The sequence below is a fragment of the Brassica oleracea genome, chromosome C8 (assembly GCF_000695525.1).
Source record: "Brassica oleracea var. oleracea cultivar TO1000 chromosome C8, BOL, whole genome shotgun sequence".
NCBI lineage: Eukaryota > Viridiplantae > Streptophyta > Magnoliopsida > Brassicales > Brassicaceae > Brassica > Brassica oleracea.
This window is the reverse complement of record NC_027755.1, coordinates 19,406,679-19,422,603: the sequence shown is the minus strand read 5'-3', so window position 1 is coordinate 19,422,603 and position 15,925 is coordinate 19,406,679. Positions and strand designations below refer to the sequence as shown.

The window sequence follows — 15,925 nt, the reverse complement described above, 5'->3', positions numbered from 1 at the left end:
GTGAACTCTTCTGGGTTCCGTTTTACTACAAGATTTGATTCGATCTCATCGATATAAGTATGATGTAGCCCCGAAGGAAGTTCTGGAAACTTTTCCAATATGTGTTTTCTGCCACATTTCTCAGAAGTTACATACATGTATTTCTTTCCATCCTCAGTTGCAGACTGAGTATCATATCCGTGAATATATATGTTTTTAAAACTCAACAAATTCCTTTTAGAACTTGGAGAATATAGAGCATTATTTATGGAAAATTTTGCTCCATTCGGCAACGTAAAGTTTGTTTTACCAGTCCCTTCAATCACGTCTACAGGACCTGATATTGTATTGACGACAATTCTTGTCGGTTTTATATCGGAGAAATATCTCTTTTATCTCAGAATAGTGTGTGTTGTTCCACTATCTGGTATGCATATTTCACGAATCCGTTTCTTGGATTTTGCTTCATTCATTAGCATTTTGATCCATTTCTGAAATTGTCATAAATATAAATAAAAGAAAAACGTAAAATTCATTCATATAATAATCATATAAGGAAACACACAATACGTATACATTAAGGTGACGTTAAAAACATCATTATTTATTTAAAACAGGAAATGTAATAATTATACATGACAATACTGAAAACTATTTAATAGTCTTATTATACGCATTTTGGCTCTCTTCATGAGTAATCTAGTCTAGCTCATATGCGAAGTCGGAGGCATCGAGGTACGATGTCCCTTCAAAGTTTTCAGTGAGGTTCACTTCTTTAGCTTTGCCTTTCGTGGACTCTTGATATAACTTACAGAGATGTGGAGGAGTACGACAGGTACGGGACCAATGTCCTTTACATCCACATCTGTAACACACTGACTGTAACACACTGTCCCACGCTTCTGGGTGGTATCCTCTTGAGTTTCTTTTCCCTTAGAAACTTGTTCGGATCTAACCCATTGTTAGATCCCTTCATTTGGGATTGTAAGCTTTTCCTCGTTTATTATTGAAGCGGCGACCATAACCTCGGTTGGTCTGGTTCCTTCTTTCTGAATTTTCTACCGCCGTAGCATTCACTTCAGGGAATGCTTTGGCTCCCGTAGGTCGGGAATTGTGGTTTTTTATTAAGAGCTCATTGTTCTTTTCAGCCAACATCAGCGCAACCATCAATTCAGAAAATCTCGTGTACCCGCATTTTCTGTAAATTTCGGGCAAGAAGTGAAGCTGTTTGTGGAAAGTGATTGCCACAGTTCAGCTGGGTCCTCGACATTTGCATAGTCGTGCGTTAGATTTTCATCTAAATGCTTCTTCAGGAAGATTATCGCTTCGGCTATATGCTCGGGTGGTGATTTGTTACCGATTACAATTGTTTTGGTTATCTTTTTCATCACCAGATATGGTTTCACGTTTGTGACCCACCCGACGTAATTTTCGCCAGTTATTTTCAGGACCGGGAACTGGAGTTTCTCGATGTTTGCCATTTGTATTTCAAATTGAAGAACGATCGTGCTGATAACGTGTTATAAAAAGAACTGTAATTTTATTGTATCGCGGGAATTTAAATAAAGCAAAATTTTATATCCGTATGAAGAAGATAACACTGATAACAAGAGAGAATGTGTTATTAGAAGGAGAAGAGATGATGTGTTTTACAAACGATCGAAACGATCGTTTATATAGAAATGAAAAAGTAAAATTACTGTGCATGCATAGTGACAATGGGTTCCACATGATTTATATTTACGTAACATGTCAAATTCGGTGCCGAAACTTTGAATTGTTCATAACAATGGTTAGGTTAATTGGTTATTTATTTCAATTTTCCTTATTTTATTTTGCGTATTGAAACATAACCAGATTGATAACCGAAAACCACTTCAAAACCGGAGATAAACCAGATTAACTCCCCGGTTAATTGGTCGGGCTTCGATGAATGGAAATTGATTTTTTTTTTTACCGGAAACCAACAAAGGAACAAGTTTTATTTTCGGCTTGAAGCCCATTCAACACCTCTCATAAATAATGCGACAACAACTAAAGGTGCAAAATTATTGACTATCTCTCTAGAAGAAAATCTCTACTTCCTTTTCAGTCATCTCAAGAACATGGTCTCGAGCGTCCGTAAGAGCACTCTGGATTACAAGAAACAAAGGGCAATGTCTCAGTAACCAGAACCTTTTAACAAAAGACCTGGTGGTAGCGGATATGTTCTTTTACCTGTCCAAACTTGGTGATGAAGTTGTTCCCCAGGTTTATTGATGTAACCGTTACATCTTCGTTGGCCTTTAGAGCTTGAGCAATGGCGAATGCACCATCATCCTGTATGTGAGACACAACAATAAGATCGTCGAAGTGGCTTACAAAAGACAGTGTTGAAGAACAAAGTAGTTTTCTTTCTTCTTTTTTTACCCGAATCTCATTGAATCCTAGATCCACGGACGTCAGAGCTTCATTAACTACTTTTAAGCTCCGAGCTAAACAAGAAGCTCCCTGAAAAAAACAATTCGAATATTAAAAAAAAAAACTGAAATATGCTGATAAAATCTGTCTGCAAGTACCTCATCTCTAAGTCCATTTGCTCGCAAGTCCAAAACCGAGATCGTGTTGTTATATCTCAACATGTCTGCAACGTATTCAGCACCCTTAGCTGCTATCTGCACGACATTAGAATGAAAGATCAAACAATGATCAAACAAAACAAGCTTGTGAATAAATAGCTGTAGACAGGCTTTACCTGGCACCAACCAAGTTTGAGCGTCTTCACATTTCCATGGAACTTGAGAATTTCTGATAATGCTTTTGCTCCATCAGGTCCTATGGGATTATAACCAACCTCTAACTGAAGAAACAATGAAACCAGCACTGTCATCATCTTCCAAGTTATAAGTAAACAAGGAAACAAAGATGAGAAAGAGTTTTTTTTTTGGCGCTGACCGTCGTTATAATTGCATTATCTTTCAGAGCTTGGGCTATAGCATTAACTCCCTCTGCGTGGATGTTGTTTCCGCCCTGTTTTACACCAACAAACGCGTTAACATCCACAGATAGCTCGAGTTAGGGAGGAGACCGGAGAAGAAAATGGCCACTACTCACAATGTCAATGGTTGCAATTGAACGGTTCTGCTTCAGAGCATCTGCAACCTTCTCAGCTCCCTGAAGTCATTGAGAAACATTCAGACAGTCAAACGCAGACGTTCTAGCCCCATTATTATAAAGTAAAAGTACCTCATCGCCTATGTCATTCATGTACAGGTTCAACCAAACCAGGCACTTGCTTCTCTTGATGTATTCTGCTACATAGAAGGCGCCCTTTGCGGTGATTGAGTTGTTACCGAGGTCTAGCAGAGCCAGTTTCCCTGTACACAAGTAGAGGTAAGAAAAGAGTTAGTCTTGAGGTATGAAGAGAGTTCTATCGAATTTGCTTAAATACAAACCTTTGTGGGAAGAAAGACCAGCCATCAAAGCACGAATCCCTTCATCTCCAATGGAGTTTCCATGCAAATGAAGCTCCTGCAAGTAGAATGGCCAATGGCTTAGTGGGATTTAACTCTTGAAGACATGATAAGTACATAGAATGGGACATGAGGAAGTTTATGTACCCGTAAAGACTTATTACCCTCTAGCCCTTTAGATAAAGCATTGGCACCCAAAGCACCACCATAGTTTCCACTGTAACAGATCAGCATGTCAGGGATATGAAATATAAACAAATAAAAGCAAAGACTAAAACAGAAGATCCATCTACGATCCTAAACTCACTTGAGATGTAAATTTCGTATTGTATTATTCTCAAGAAGAGCTCCAGCAAGACTTGTGAATCCCTACCTCCATTTCAAAAGAAAGGGGGTGAAGAAGACACAACACAATAGATTCAATTCATACACCTGGGTGCTTATTTCTGCGATATAGAGGTACGGTACGGCACATATATAAAGAAAGAACTTACAGAATAGTCAATCATGTTATTATTCAGCTCAATAACCCTCAAGATTGAATTTCTCTTCAACAACTCAGCAACTTCTTTTGCACCCTGCACATAGACCATTGGAAGAACTTGGATGCATCAAATGAATTATGTCTAGCTAGGGAGCTTGAAAGATACAGCATCTGCTTAGACAAACCTCGTCTCCTAAATCAGTACTGTTCAGCTGAAGTATCTCGATGCTAGAATTTTCCATCAATGTAGCACATAAAGTCTGTCATTGAAAAATAAAAGGAAACCATATCTTATCTCATAAAGAAATGTACACCTACAGAATAAGCTCTATGTGATTTTCATAGCTAAAGATATCAGCAAACATCAATGCTTTATCCTTTCTTGATTAATTTGAGGACGTTATAGCCATAAGACATGGAAAATAAGTTAAATGCTAGTATTTCGACTAACCTTAGCTCCTTCATCACCGATAGGGTTTCCAGAGAGGTTAAGAACCTTTAACATAATATTTGACTGAAGAACACCATCAAAGGCTTTAACTCCAGCAGCTGTTATTCCATTTGCAGAAAAACTGACTTCCTCTACAGTCTGAACACACAATATGAGTATGGTTACTCAATGAAATTGGCAGATAACAGATGTGAAAGAGAGGGAGAGTGCTATAGACCTGATTATACCCAAGGCTTTCAGCAAGAAAAAACAGTCCTTCATCTCCAAAGTTGCATCCTGCAACATAACACTCAAAAGGTAAGCTACATCCAATATCATGAACTCCAACCATATTAAATCGCACCTGACATGTCAACACTTCTGAAGGACCTGAGTTCTTTAGCAAACTCATTAAGCCTCTGCTTGTTCTCCCTATCAACCTTTGCAGCAAACCCTTGTAACAGATTAGTACCAGCACCGATCGACCACTTCACTCCTTCCGTAGAAGACTTGCTATCTCCAGATGAAGAAGTCTTAGGAGACATGAACTTCTCCACCACTTTCCACAAAACTGTCAGCTGAATAAAACAAATTAGCACTAAGAAAGAAAGCAACTTTCAAAGCTTCAATGCCAACACAATCAGCGTACCGAAGGTGACGACAATGAATGAGCCAACGGGCAAGACGTTAGACGCAATCTGCTGAACTTTAGCATTAGGGAACCCACTAACCGCTTGTGACTCCTTGTAAGCCTTACGCCTCGAGCTTCCTTCCGCTGAAGCTCTGATCGCAGAAAGTCTCGGACTTTGTCGAAGAAACACCACCGGAGAAACGAGCAACCGATGGCTAGAAGAAGATGAGCCGCCTCGAAACTCGAATCGTAAACCGGAAGAAGCCTTTCAAAAGTTTCAAAAGATTGAATCAGAAGCTAAAGTGATTGAAGGAGAAAAAGAGGATTACTAGTGGAGTTACTTACCTTGGGGAGATAGTGGAGATAGAGAGAGCTGGTGGAAGATGACGCCATCAAGAGGCGCGAAAATCACAAGGATGAGACTGAAGCGGCGAATTGGAGGAGAAGAAGAGAAGAGAATAGAGGATGAAGATGAAGTGTGTTTCCTTCGCGCTAAGCGCGTGCTTTTAGGTTCGGGTTTAACCCAACTCCGAACCGGGTTTTAATTTATGACCCGATTTTAATTGTTCAAGTATATTCTATTGGGCATGGACGTTTTTACCTCAACCTGGAGTACCTATCTAAGCTCGAACCGAAAAAACCGAAACCGAATCCTAACTGCTATATAAAACTATTCGAACGGAATTTATAAGCTTAGTATTTTAGAGTTTGGTTATAACCCGAACCGAACCGAAATCCAAACTAGGATCTGAAATTAGTTAAATATGTTAATGTTTTTATCTTTGTTAAAGTGATTTAGATATTTTAGAGTATTCTAAATATTTTTTGTAGTTTGTTTTATTTGTTATTTTGAATGCTTTTCAATTAATTTATATAGTTTAACTAATTTTTAGTTAGATTTGTGAATAATTTTTATATTTTGAATAAAAAATTGTCGATTTTTGAGGTTTAAAAATTTTTTTTTTGACGATTTTACAATCCGATCCGAACCAAACACGGAAGGAACCGAACCAAACCCGAATCAATAACTAATAAAACATGAACATGACTTATAAGTATAACACCGAAAATCTAAAAATTTGAATCAACCGAACCGAAACCGACGGGTCCCCGACTTAAATAACATAAAACATGTGGACTTAAATAATAATTGAGCAAAAATATTTATTTATTTATTTATTTATTTCTGTTCGTCTTCTTCTCCTCCTCTCGGCGATTCTATTCGGTGATGATGGCGTTGGCTGGAATCACGACTTCGAATCCAACGTTTCTTCAGCTCAGGGTCTCTAACACAAGCTTACGTCATGTGGCTCCACGTAACTTGATTTCATTTCCTCGTTCGTCATACGTGAATCTCAATCGGAGAAACCGTCTCTGTGTTCGATCCTCCTCCTCCTCTGCTCCAGGTTCGAATTGATATCGCGAAAGTTCTCTTCTTTTGATTCGCTTCTCATAGAAATGATTCGAAAAGTATCGATTTTTAATATGATTACCATAAAAAAAGTATCGATCTTTTGTTGTTTTTTTTGAATATTCAGACATGTACTGAGTTCTGCTCTTGTTTGGTTTGCGTGTTTCACGAGAATTTGAAGAGTCTTGTTTGTATTTCTCAGTGGCATCTGCAGTGGAGGGATTGAAGTCGGCGATATCTTTGACGGAGAGTGCGCTTAAGCATCTGAATAAGATGAGAACAGAGCGTGGGGAAGATTTGTGTTTGAGAATTGGTGTGAAGCAGGGAGGATGCTCGGGGATGTCTTACACGATGGACTTTGAGAACAGAGCTAACGCAAGACCTGATGATTCCACCATTGAATATGAAGGCTTCGCTATAGGTAAGTTTATTTTGAATAACCCTTTTATTCTGATACAATAAGGTCTAAGAGGTGAGATCAGTTAGTTTATGTAGTGTAGACTCGCCATGTTACATATGAATTGTCATTGGCTATATTCGCTTACCTGATAGTTATAGACTGAATGTTGTTAGGACATTAGCTGTCGTGTTACGGTCTGCACATTTGTCATTTAGACTGATTCGTGTTCGTTAGACTCCAGTTCTCTTGAGTCTGCTTTTTTATATATCTCTGAAAGGAAAAGAATGCTCAGGTTTTTCTTGTGCACACTTTTCTTTTTTTGTAGTTTGTGATCCGAAGAGCATGCTCTTCCTTTTCGGAATGCAGCTTGATTATAGTGACGCTTTAATCGGTGGAGGCTTCTCTTTCTCAAACCCCAACGCTACACAAACCTGTGGATGTGGGAAGTCTTTTGCTGCCGAGATGTAAAACAGCTTTATTGCAGTAAAAACATATGTAGTTATAGACTTGGCTGTAGAATTTTATCAACTGAATCAGAAACACTTTAAGCATTTTTCATCAGTGATGTTCAAAACAAAATGCTTATAAAAATATTCAAGTTCTGGTTACAAATTCAGAAAGCAAAAAAAAAGAACAAGTAATCAAAATCTTCTGCTCACTGTCTCACACATTAGCTCCAGATCAGGCTCTTCTCTTCTTGTGGGATTTTGAGGAGTACTTATCATGGCCTCTCTTTTTGGCGGTTTTATCAAACCCACTAGGTTTTGGCTTGTATTCAGGTTTAGTAGTCTCGATACTGATGATACCACTTGAAGAGATCTTAGACTTTTCCAAAGCTTCGGCTTCTTTGCCACCAATAGCAAATTGTTCAAGCAGCTCAGGATCCAATTCTATCTTTGCCCTCATTTGTTCCTTTAAACCAGATCGAGTGTGAATGACTTTATACATCGAAATAAAAACAAAAATATGAGCTTGAACAGAAGCAAGTACCTCGACTTGTTTTGCTGCTTCCCTGAGATCTTCGTCTACAGATACATTGTGAGGTTCAAGCACTCTCTGCAACCACAAGTCATCATCATGAATCATATATTTAAATATGAAGGATTGTAAATTACAGAGCAAAGGAACATAAAAGTAAGCTTTTAGCTTTGAAATCCGAACTTACTTCTTTCAACCGAGGGAAGGTGGCTTCGATCTCTGATGCTGCGATTCCATTCAGATATTTGTATAACTTCTTACCAACCTTCAATAGAAGAGAGTGTATTTGTCCCCTCTCTAACTGCATTTGTCTCTGTAAGTGCAATGTAATGATACAGTTTAGAACATTCAGATGTGTCTACAAGTTTATCTCTAAATGTCGAATGAAACATAAGTCCAAAACATAAATGTTATACCTCGATGGTAGAGAAATCAGACTCCTGCAAGCCCAAGCATAGGAGTACAGATGCTTGAACATATGAAAGCGTGACCGGGAGCTTCTCTTGAAAATAGTGATGTGCTAGAGTTTTGCAGAGGTCATAAACCTTTTAAAAGATAAGAAAAAAAAACAAATAATCACCAAACGGAACAAATATAAGTTAAAACTCAATAAGTTTACTTGAGGAAAATGTAACTAACCAGATTGAAATCCACAAGATTGTCAGTGTACGCTCTGAGTCTCTCCATATCATATGGAGAAAACACTCTGTCAAGTTTCTTCAAATATCCATTTGCTGAACTTCCTGAAGAATCAACTTCTGTGAAGTTGATCTTAGGGTTCAAGACACTAGAGAAAAAAAGAAGTGATATGAGAAAAATGATCAAATCCCCCAAGAATGGAATGAACCAAAAAAAAAAGGATTAGTCCTAACCTCATTGCAAGTTTATAATCCATCTTCTTGAACTTATCACTCAATAGCTTAGAGAACCTTATCCTGAAATCTGAACAAAAGAGAAGAAGTGGCCAAAGCATTAAAACCAAGAACGGCAAAGTCTAGTTCTTGTTAAGAAAATCAACAAACCTTTATAGAAGGGAGCAAAGAAGCCCAATTCATCTGACTCACTAACTTCGAACTCTTCGTTGTTCAATGGTTTCAGAAGCATGCATGTGTGCTCACCGGTCACAGAACTCTGATCAAACCAAATGTAGAAATTGCGTTATTAACCACTACTATACAAGCCATAGGTAAGAAGAAACTCAGTAGAAGGAGTAGAGATATGCTTACTTGTATCTGACTGATATAGAAGGGAGCAAATTTATGTTTCCTCCAGAAACGGAAAAGATCCAAAGTGAGACCAAAAGAGACACCGAGGTAGTGGAGTCTCTCAGGTCGTCGATCACGAAGAGGAACCAGCAGAGGTGGAAGATTGGCGCGAGGTTTTATCTGTTCCTCAAGCAAAGAAGCCTATGGAAAAGCAATCAAGTAAGAAGTTGAATGCATAAACCAAACAAAAATAGTCATACAGATAGATAGAAGAACCAAGAACCTTCTTAGCAGCTTCGGTAACTTTAAGTGGTGAAGCCTCCACATCGAGTTCATCATCGCCTTCTGATATCGAAGCTAGCTGACCCTCAAAATATCTGTCCACATCAATCAATTAAATCATTATCGTCAAGCTTTGATCACAGCTTAGTGTTTACGTATGTAAATTTTCATGCATTTTACCTGGTCAATAGTTCAACCGCAGCAGAACCATAACCCATCTACATAGAATGCAATAAGACATTTGTTAATTTTTCATGGAACCTAACAGATTAAAAAAAATGAGAAGCCAAAAAAAATCAACCTTCATGGCGTTGGGGTGGACTGCTATGCGTACAATACGAGCACCAGAAAGAGTTGGGAAGACAAGGTCCCTGAACTGTTCACAGAACTTCCAAGGTATTTGATCTCCATGTGGTGAATGACCATCTCTTAAGCTTCTGATGGCTGATTTCTCAGATATCTGTCCTTCAAGACACACCTGCAAAAAATACATCCAGAATCAGTCACAATGCTGCAACAAAAAATAAAGCAGATCTCCAATTTTTTCAACTATACCTGAACAACACAGAGTATATCAGGAAGCTGGTTTTTGGATTCATCAACAGGACCTGTACCAAATAAAATTTTTAAGGCGATACTCTTAATCTGGTGGATTATATCTAGCTTTAAATAATAGGGTCAGTTATATACCGAGCAGCACAAACAAATGATGAGCAGGAGCATCCGCCAGCAATTGAAGATCATTAGGAGAATTCTTGTAGTGAGAAGAGACACAAAGTGCCATCATTCGCTGTGGTAATACCACTTAGTGTCAAGTTACTATAATCAAAACAAAGTAAGCAAAAAATTAGATTGTAAAATCAACTATTATTACCTGTAAAAACAACTCACTGTCTTTGTGATAAGAAAACAGTGTGTCTCGGTTGACATAGTAGAGATCACACTGGCTTGGCAGAGGATGGCTACAATATACAGAACAAACAACCAAACGGAAAGATCAGTTGGGAAGAAAGGGATGTAAACGTTGTATAATTTTGACGTGAAAACTCCATACCATGAAGGACTAGGGAGGCAATTAGCAACATCAAGGCATAGTAATCCATTGAGCCAGGATTCAACTGGATCTCCAGAAGCGTATCTAATTGACTCAGTAAGTTCTATCTTCTTGAAAAGGCAACCTGAATCCAAAGAAACGTCAGACAGTTAAGGTATTCCCCAAGATAACGATTAACATCATCTACAGAGCCAAGAATAAAAAGGATATCTAATACTAAATACTATGACATTAAACTAGGCCCTCCAAGAAAGAAACGTTAGCTCTAGTAGTTGTGAACACCGATCAGATACTAGGATCTCTACGAAATTCTCTTGATTATCACACGCCAAAATCGAAAGCAAGATGTAGCAGTTAAATACCCGAAAGGGAGCCTTCAACACCAGTAGCAGGGGCTCGGCTTTGTTCTTCTAACTGTTGGAGGAGTTTCAGGGACAAAGATCTACCAGTACCCTCATAGCTTTGATAAATAAAAATAAAGAAACGGTAATCAGTAACCTAACTGACTCAAATTATAACTATGGCATACACAATGGTGGTGTAACCAGAAAATCATGTTTCACTTACCCACTGACTGTAGATGATAAGAAAACTAGGTAAGGTCCAAGTAGCGACTTCACAACTGGCAAAGGAATCGCTGCTGCTTCATCAATAACCAACAGCTCAACTTGTGAGAGCTTCTCGTGTTCATGCGGTTGTATATACTGAACAAGAAAAAAAAAACAATACCGATTAGTTAACAAATATTATCAGACAAACCACAGCTAATTAGAAAAACATGAATGAACATACCTGGATAGTTTGTCTGTGCTGCTTAAAGATATTTATCCGTACGATGGCTTTCTTAAAGTCAGGATTCACACTTCTCACAACATCATACTCAAGATGTTCCTTCAAAAACATATGGGTTAAGAGAATGTTTAGGACATTAATGAATAATCTCAAAAAATATGTAAAACTTTTACTCTTTCTTTAAAAATTGCCTTTAAATATGTGCTGCAGAAGATGTTCATAGTACCTTGTATTCAAGAGCATCAAAACCTTTGCAAACAAACTCGAAGAATGTTTTCAAGTTATCTGGGCTTGGTGCTGTTACGTAGATATTAGAGTACCTAACAGCAAATAACGATAAAGTGCCGATAAGTTAATAAATACTATCTGAACATTTGAGAATAAAAAGAGTACATTAACTCAAAGCCTACCCAGCAGCAACAGCCCCGGCAACAGCTAGACCAAGTGCGGCAGACTTTCCACGCCCTCGACTAGCAATTAGAGCAACAATGCTCCTGAGGGTCTTATCCAATATTGCATCGAAAAATGTGACAACAGCTTTACCCTACAGAAAAAAAGAAAGCATGTATTCAAAAACATGATCCAATGTGCAACCCTTCTTCATCTAATGTATACAGGTGACAAAACTACATACCTGATCCAATGTACAACACTTCTTAATCAAAGGACCAACAGGAAAATCATCACTTAGTGCATCTTTCAAACTCTTCAGATCTTGTTCTGCCTCAGAAAGTCCCTCCGAATCCTTTCATCAGAAACGCATTAGAGTAAACGTTAAAGATGCTAAGCGGCATGATGAAAGATAGTTTCTCTCTATCAACAGCCCTTAAATCTGATAAAAATTTACCTCCTTTGCTGGAACTTTGGTGATAGATCTGATGTGAGACGAAAGCGGCAATATATTCAGCTCATCATCCATGACAACGCACGCTTTGCAGGAAGCTAGTGATAACAGAAAACGCTCATTGAAACGTCCGGAAGTTTCAGAGTGTGACTCGGTTCGAAATCTATCGTGCACATCCTGATACGAAAACAGAACCAATCATGTAAAGTAAACTCCAAATAACTAGTTAAGCAAACAACAAAACTACCAAAATCACATACCATAACCATGGTGCATAGACTAGTAAGCGAAGAAAGAGACTGTAATAACAATACAACTAGCCCACCCCCTTCCACCGTCTCAATTGTTCTTGCTAGTAGATTTGGGGTTAGAGCTTCAAAATCCTGAATATATATATATATATATAAAATTAAAAAGGTAATCTTAGTAAGTTGCAGCAACTGTATTACTTTATATAATCATTAACCAGGCGGCATACCTGTAGGATGCACATGCCATAAGTATTCCCGAGAACTCTTTCAGAGTCTTTGTACATGCAATGTGTTACTTCCCCAACATCAAGAAAAAGAGAGAAAGCGTCAAGCTTTTCAGGATCTAGCTGTCCTCTCTCCTTCATCTTCTTCAGCTGCTTAGAACGTTTCTTATTGTGACTGCACACAAAACCAATTTCATTTTGTTAATATAAAGTTTCAAAACTGGCAAATACTTTATTTTGTGAAACACAAGGATGGTGAGAAATCGAACCTGCTAATGTCGAGTCTGTTCTTGTAGCACCATAGCACACTTGTGTTAGACTTCACCACCGATTTTGACAAAATGTGATGAAGATTCACTATCTGTTACACAACGAAACAGAAAAGGTATTTATTAATTAATCTCCAAAAATTCAAAAATTAGATTCTAAGGAAAATGCAAAGTAGAGATTCTTTATAAGAAGAACAAAAGATATTACCTGGTCACGAGACTTGTCACCGACGATGACAAACATGGAACGGTGTCTAAGCTTAACACCGTTTTCAATCAGAGTCCTGATACGTTCGTCGACCTTCTTCCTCATCCTCACACTAACTTCTTTTGCTTCCTAACCTTATGCCCAGAAAAAAAAAAAACTCAATGAAACACAGTTTCGAGCTGTTTGTGCAAAAGATATTAAGATAAAGCCATGTTCTTTTTTAAGTTCTGGAGTTTCAAGACATAAACCCGTTTGAAATAAACTTTCCTATTTCAAATTCGAATCAAAGTTTCAAACTTTCTATGAGAAACTCAACGAAGCAAAGTCTCAGAAATTAAAAAAAAATTACAGCAAAAAAAAACACACAAGCGGCTTTCGATTCCCAGCTGTGAAGCCAATAAGCGTGATCAATAGTAACGAGTGTGACGGAGAACGAACCTGGAGATTGAAGATGGCGACGGAAACGAGCAGAGGAGGGTGGAAAGAAACAGTCTTTGTGTGTAAACAAAGCAGAGAGAAGCGCGCCCTAAGCCAAACCGTATGTTAAAACCCTAAAACCCACGGGGTATCCACTTGATAACCGGGATCCGACACGGTTTGCTTTTAAATCGGTTTATCGACGCGCATTGGGCCCATAATTGCTGTAACTTGTAGCCCATTGGGCAACTAAAAACAATTTAGCTATATAGCGCGACCATGAAAATATTGTATCCCAAAAACAATTAACTGTTGTGTATTTGTATTTTTAGAGTTTGATTTCAGGAATTCTAATAGATTGAAAATATTTTTTTCCTCTTTTAATTTAAATATTAATGATTTTCGAAAAAAAATCTTTCAATAAATGGTTACCTATGATTTATTATTTACGGCACCTAATATATATTTTTGTTATTTTTTGAACCATATCGCACTTATTCCGTAGTTATCCCGCTTGTCACCATCTGGGGCCTGAGTCTGAACTTGATTTAAAATGTATAAATTCTTCTTGCATTGATCAAGCACTGAACTAGAGTGATACGCTCTTTTCATAGAGAATACAATATACATATTCTAAGAGATTGATGCCTGCACACGACATGAATCGAATATTTACTATTTAGCAAATAATGATGCACGCAAATAGCCAACTACGCACTAAATTAAAGAGAAATTATATTTACTTGTCACTTAGTACACGTCTTCAGCAATCAGAACTTCTTCGAAGAAGTATCTGATCGGTGGGATGGTGCTCTACCAAATTATTTTTCTAGATCAACTGATTCAATTTAAATCAATATTGATTTAACTTACATCTAACGCCAGTGTTTTTAATTATTAAATCAAGAATCATTCAAACTAATAAAGTAACCGATATTTCTTGTCCTATATTACGTAGAAAAATAGACTGTCCTTTTAAAAGATTATAACTTCGCAAGTACACGCATAACGAGTCTTTCAAAGAATTACACTTGAATAATAATTAAAATAGAAAACTATATGTATTGCATTATATATATACTATAATTTCCTTGATGGTCAAATGTAACGATGAACCACTCAGTAGGTTTTTAAAAAAAAAAATAGACTTGCTTTAAGAAACCAATAATGTATTGATAAAAAAAAATTATAATGGGTGCATATGCCATTTTATATTTTATAATCCATAATTGAAACAAGGATTGGTGGTACAGATGTCGAAGTCTTGTTGAAGAAATGTTTAATCAATTTGATCAACAAGCTAACCTTACCTGGCTTGGATATCTTTATCACCCACAACACCTAGATAACATTATCTCTTCTTCTTAATAATTCATTTAAAATTGAAAATTAGCTTATTTCGTTTAGTAGCTATCTCCTATATATTACGATTACATATTACGATTACATTTCATATGCCATGATAACATGTTGCCTGTTATGATAATAAAACACAAAAGAAAAATACTTATTAGGTGACCTGATCAGTTTGAAAGGAACTTTTAGGGCATGGCGAATAGATATCCAATTAGTTTAAATTCCTCTGTATATACATGATCATCATTTACTAGAATATCTGTATACTGTATACATTCAAATACAAGTTCCTATAAAAACAACAAATACTATAAATACAGAATGAACAATATTTCACTTACTGTCGTCATCAGAAACATGATATATATATTGATATATGTGTGGTCCAACTATTTTAATATAATTATTAAAATTTCTTATTAATCATTTAAAAAAAATATTATACAAAAAAACACAAATATAAAAATTAAATTTCTACAAAAATATAAAACAAAAAAATACCCACCCTTTTAAACAAAATCTAGTAAATAATTAAATCAGTTATGCTAGGGTTTGCATTTTTTCATTATGGATGTCATGCATGGTTGGTTTGTCAATTTATTAAATAGCATATATATTTGCATTTTATAGTTAATGATGATTAGTGAAACGTATTAACAAAAATAACAAGATTTTACATTAAAATCATATATCCAAACATAGCTAGTCTTTTCTATAAGATAAATTAAAGAGAATGACAAAGATAATCAACTTGAATGAAACGAATGTATAGTTTGCTTATATACAAGTTGCGATGTTCCGAACTTAACAAAAACATTTTACCAAAATTAGGAAACATACGAAATGGACAATAAAGGAAAACCTTTTTTGCGAAATATTAAGTGAAAGTATAAATGAAATGGGATAAGCATCTAGTACACACATAAGCAATATGGAGTTCCGTTGGTGTTGGAAGTGACATGTGTTACACAACTAAAGGGGCTTCCAACATTTGATGTTGGATCTTTAATTAAAGCTTATAATCACGCAATTGATTAAATATATAACCTGCCGACTCCATTCTAATATATATTATAGATGTTTTAAAGTAAAGCCAAATATGAATTGATGAAATATTTATTTAGAGATTTAGTGGGAAAATTCAAATCAATCTTACACCAAATCTATTTGAAAGAATAAAATCTAAGTCAAGAAATGCCACCACTAAAATTCATCTATTTGGTTCTTCGTAAGATTATTCACAATTCACATATTTCTA

General features: G+C 36.6%; 3 protein-coding genes across 5 annotated transcripts; 1 reads left to right on the top strand and 2 right to left on the bottom strand.

The window, feature by feature from the left end:
- Positions 1–1,911: 1,911 nt before the first annotated feature.
- On the bottom strand, positions 1,912–5,466 carry LOC106307841 (protein NLRC3-like). Its single transcript, XM_013744912.1, has 18 exons — positions 5,322–5,466; positions 4,995–5,241; positions 4,710–4,916; positions 4,584–4,642; positions 4,367–4,504; positions 4,101–4,175; positions 3,926–4,009; positions 3,739–3,800; positions 3,579–3,648; positions 3,414–3,489; positions 3,205–3,335; positions 3,073–3,132; positions 2,914–2,988; positions 2,714–2,818; positions 2,538–2,633; positions 2,389–2,469; positions 2,197–2,298; positions 1,912–2,111 (listed from the first exon to the last, which is right to left on the bottom strand). The coding sequence occupies exons 1-18, from the start codon at positions 5,367–5,369 to the stop codon at positions 2,043–2,045; spliced, it is 1,785 nt and encodes a 594-aa protein (XP_013600366.1). The 5' UTR covers positions 5,370–5,466; the 3' UTR covers positions 1,912–2,042.
- Positions 5,467–6,140: 674 nt separating this feature from the next.
- Positions 6,141–7,348, top strand: LOC106312478 (iron-sulfur assembly protein IscA, chloroplastic-like). Of its 2 annotated transcripts, none has more exons than XM_013750022.1 (3): positions 6,141–6,382; positions 6,602–6,808; positions 7,113–7,348. In XM_013750022.1, the coding sequence occupies exons 1-3, from the start codon at positions 6,205–6,207 to the stop codon at positions 7,253–7,255; spliced, it is 528 nt and encodes a 175-aa protein (XP_013605476.1). In that variant the 5' UTR covers positions 6,141–6,204; the 3' UTR covers positions 7,256–7,348. The 2 variants fall into 2 exon arrangements, with proteins under 2 accessions (XP_013605476.1, XP_013605474.1); XM_013750020.1 differs by having other exon boundaries at positions 6,150–6,382; positions 6,590–6,808.
- A 64-nt stretch (positions 7,349–7,412) lies between these two features.
- Positions 7,413–13,450, bottom strand: LOC106312477 (UPF0202 protein At1g10490). Of its 2 annotated transcripts, none has more exons than XM_013750018.1 (27): positions 13,333–13,450; positions 12,895–13,028; positions 12,687–12,778; positions 12,421–12,592; positions 12,203–12,325; positions 11,946–12,119; positions 11,733–11,843; positions 11,509–11,642; positions 11,325–11,418; positions 11,099–11,197; positions 10,874–11,010; positions 10,669–10,766; positions 10,307–10,430; positions 10,127–10,214; positions 9,943–10,042; positions 9,808–9,860; positions 9,554–9,730; positions 9,433–9,470; positions 9,254–9,347; positions 8,992–9,171; positions 8,788–8,896; positions 8,638–8,707; positions 8,405–8,552; positions 8,182–8,310; positions 7,953–8,078; positions 7,778–7,843; positions 7,413–7,699 (listed from the first exon to the last, which is right to left on the bottom strand). In XM_013750018.1, exons 2-27 carry the CDS (start codon positions 12,997–12,999, stop codon positions 7,469–7,471), a joined length of 3,072 nt encoding a protein of 1,023 aa, XP_013605472.1. In that variant the 5' UTR covers positions 13,000–13,028; positions 13,333–13,450; the 3' UTR covers positions 7,413–7,468. The 2 variants fall into 2 exon arrangements, with proteins under 2 accessions (XP_013605472.1, XP_013605473.1); XM_013750019.1 differs by having other exon boundaries at positions 7,463–7,699; positions 12,895–13,023; positions 13,333–13,443.
- Positions 13,451–15,925: the final 2,475 nt, after the last annotated feature.

Coding starts and splice junctions, on each gene's coding strand:
- LOC106307841 (XM_013744912.1), bottom strand. CDS start 5,369: ATGGCGTCATCTTCCACCAGCTCTCTCTATCTCCACTATCTCCCCAAG. Junction 3,801..3,925: donor ATAACATGATTGACTATTCT/GTAAGTTCTTTC, acceptor AAATGGAGGTAG/GGATTCACAAGTCTTGCTGG. Junction 3,336..3,413: donor TGGTCTTTCTTCCCACAAAG/GTTTGTATTTAA, acceptor ACTTGTGTACAG/GGAAACTGGCTCTGCTAGAC.
- LOC106312478 (XM_013750020.1), top strand. CDS start 6,205: ATGATGGCGTTGGCTGGAATCACGACTTCGAATCCAACGTTTCTTCAG. Junction 6,383..6,589: donor CTCCTCCTCCTCTGCTCCAG/GTTCGAATTGAT, acceptor TGTATTTCTCAG/TGGCATCTGCAGTGGAGGGA. Junction 6,809..7,112: donor ATATGAAGGCTTCGCTATAG/GTAAGTTTATTT, acceptor CTTTTTTTGTAG/TTTGTGATCCGAAGAGCATG.
- LOC106312477 (XM_013750018.1), bottom strand. CDS start 12,999: ATGAGGAAGAAGGTCGACGAACGTATCAGGACTCTGATTGAAAACGGT. Junction 9,348..9,432: donor GCGGTTGAACTATTGACCAG/GTAAAATGCATG, acceptor TGATGTGGACAG/ATATTTTGAGGGTCAGCTAG. Junction 8,553..8,637: donor GATTATAAACTTGCAATGAG/GTTAGGACTAAT, acceptor TTTTTTCTCTAG/TGTCTTGAACCCTAAGATCA.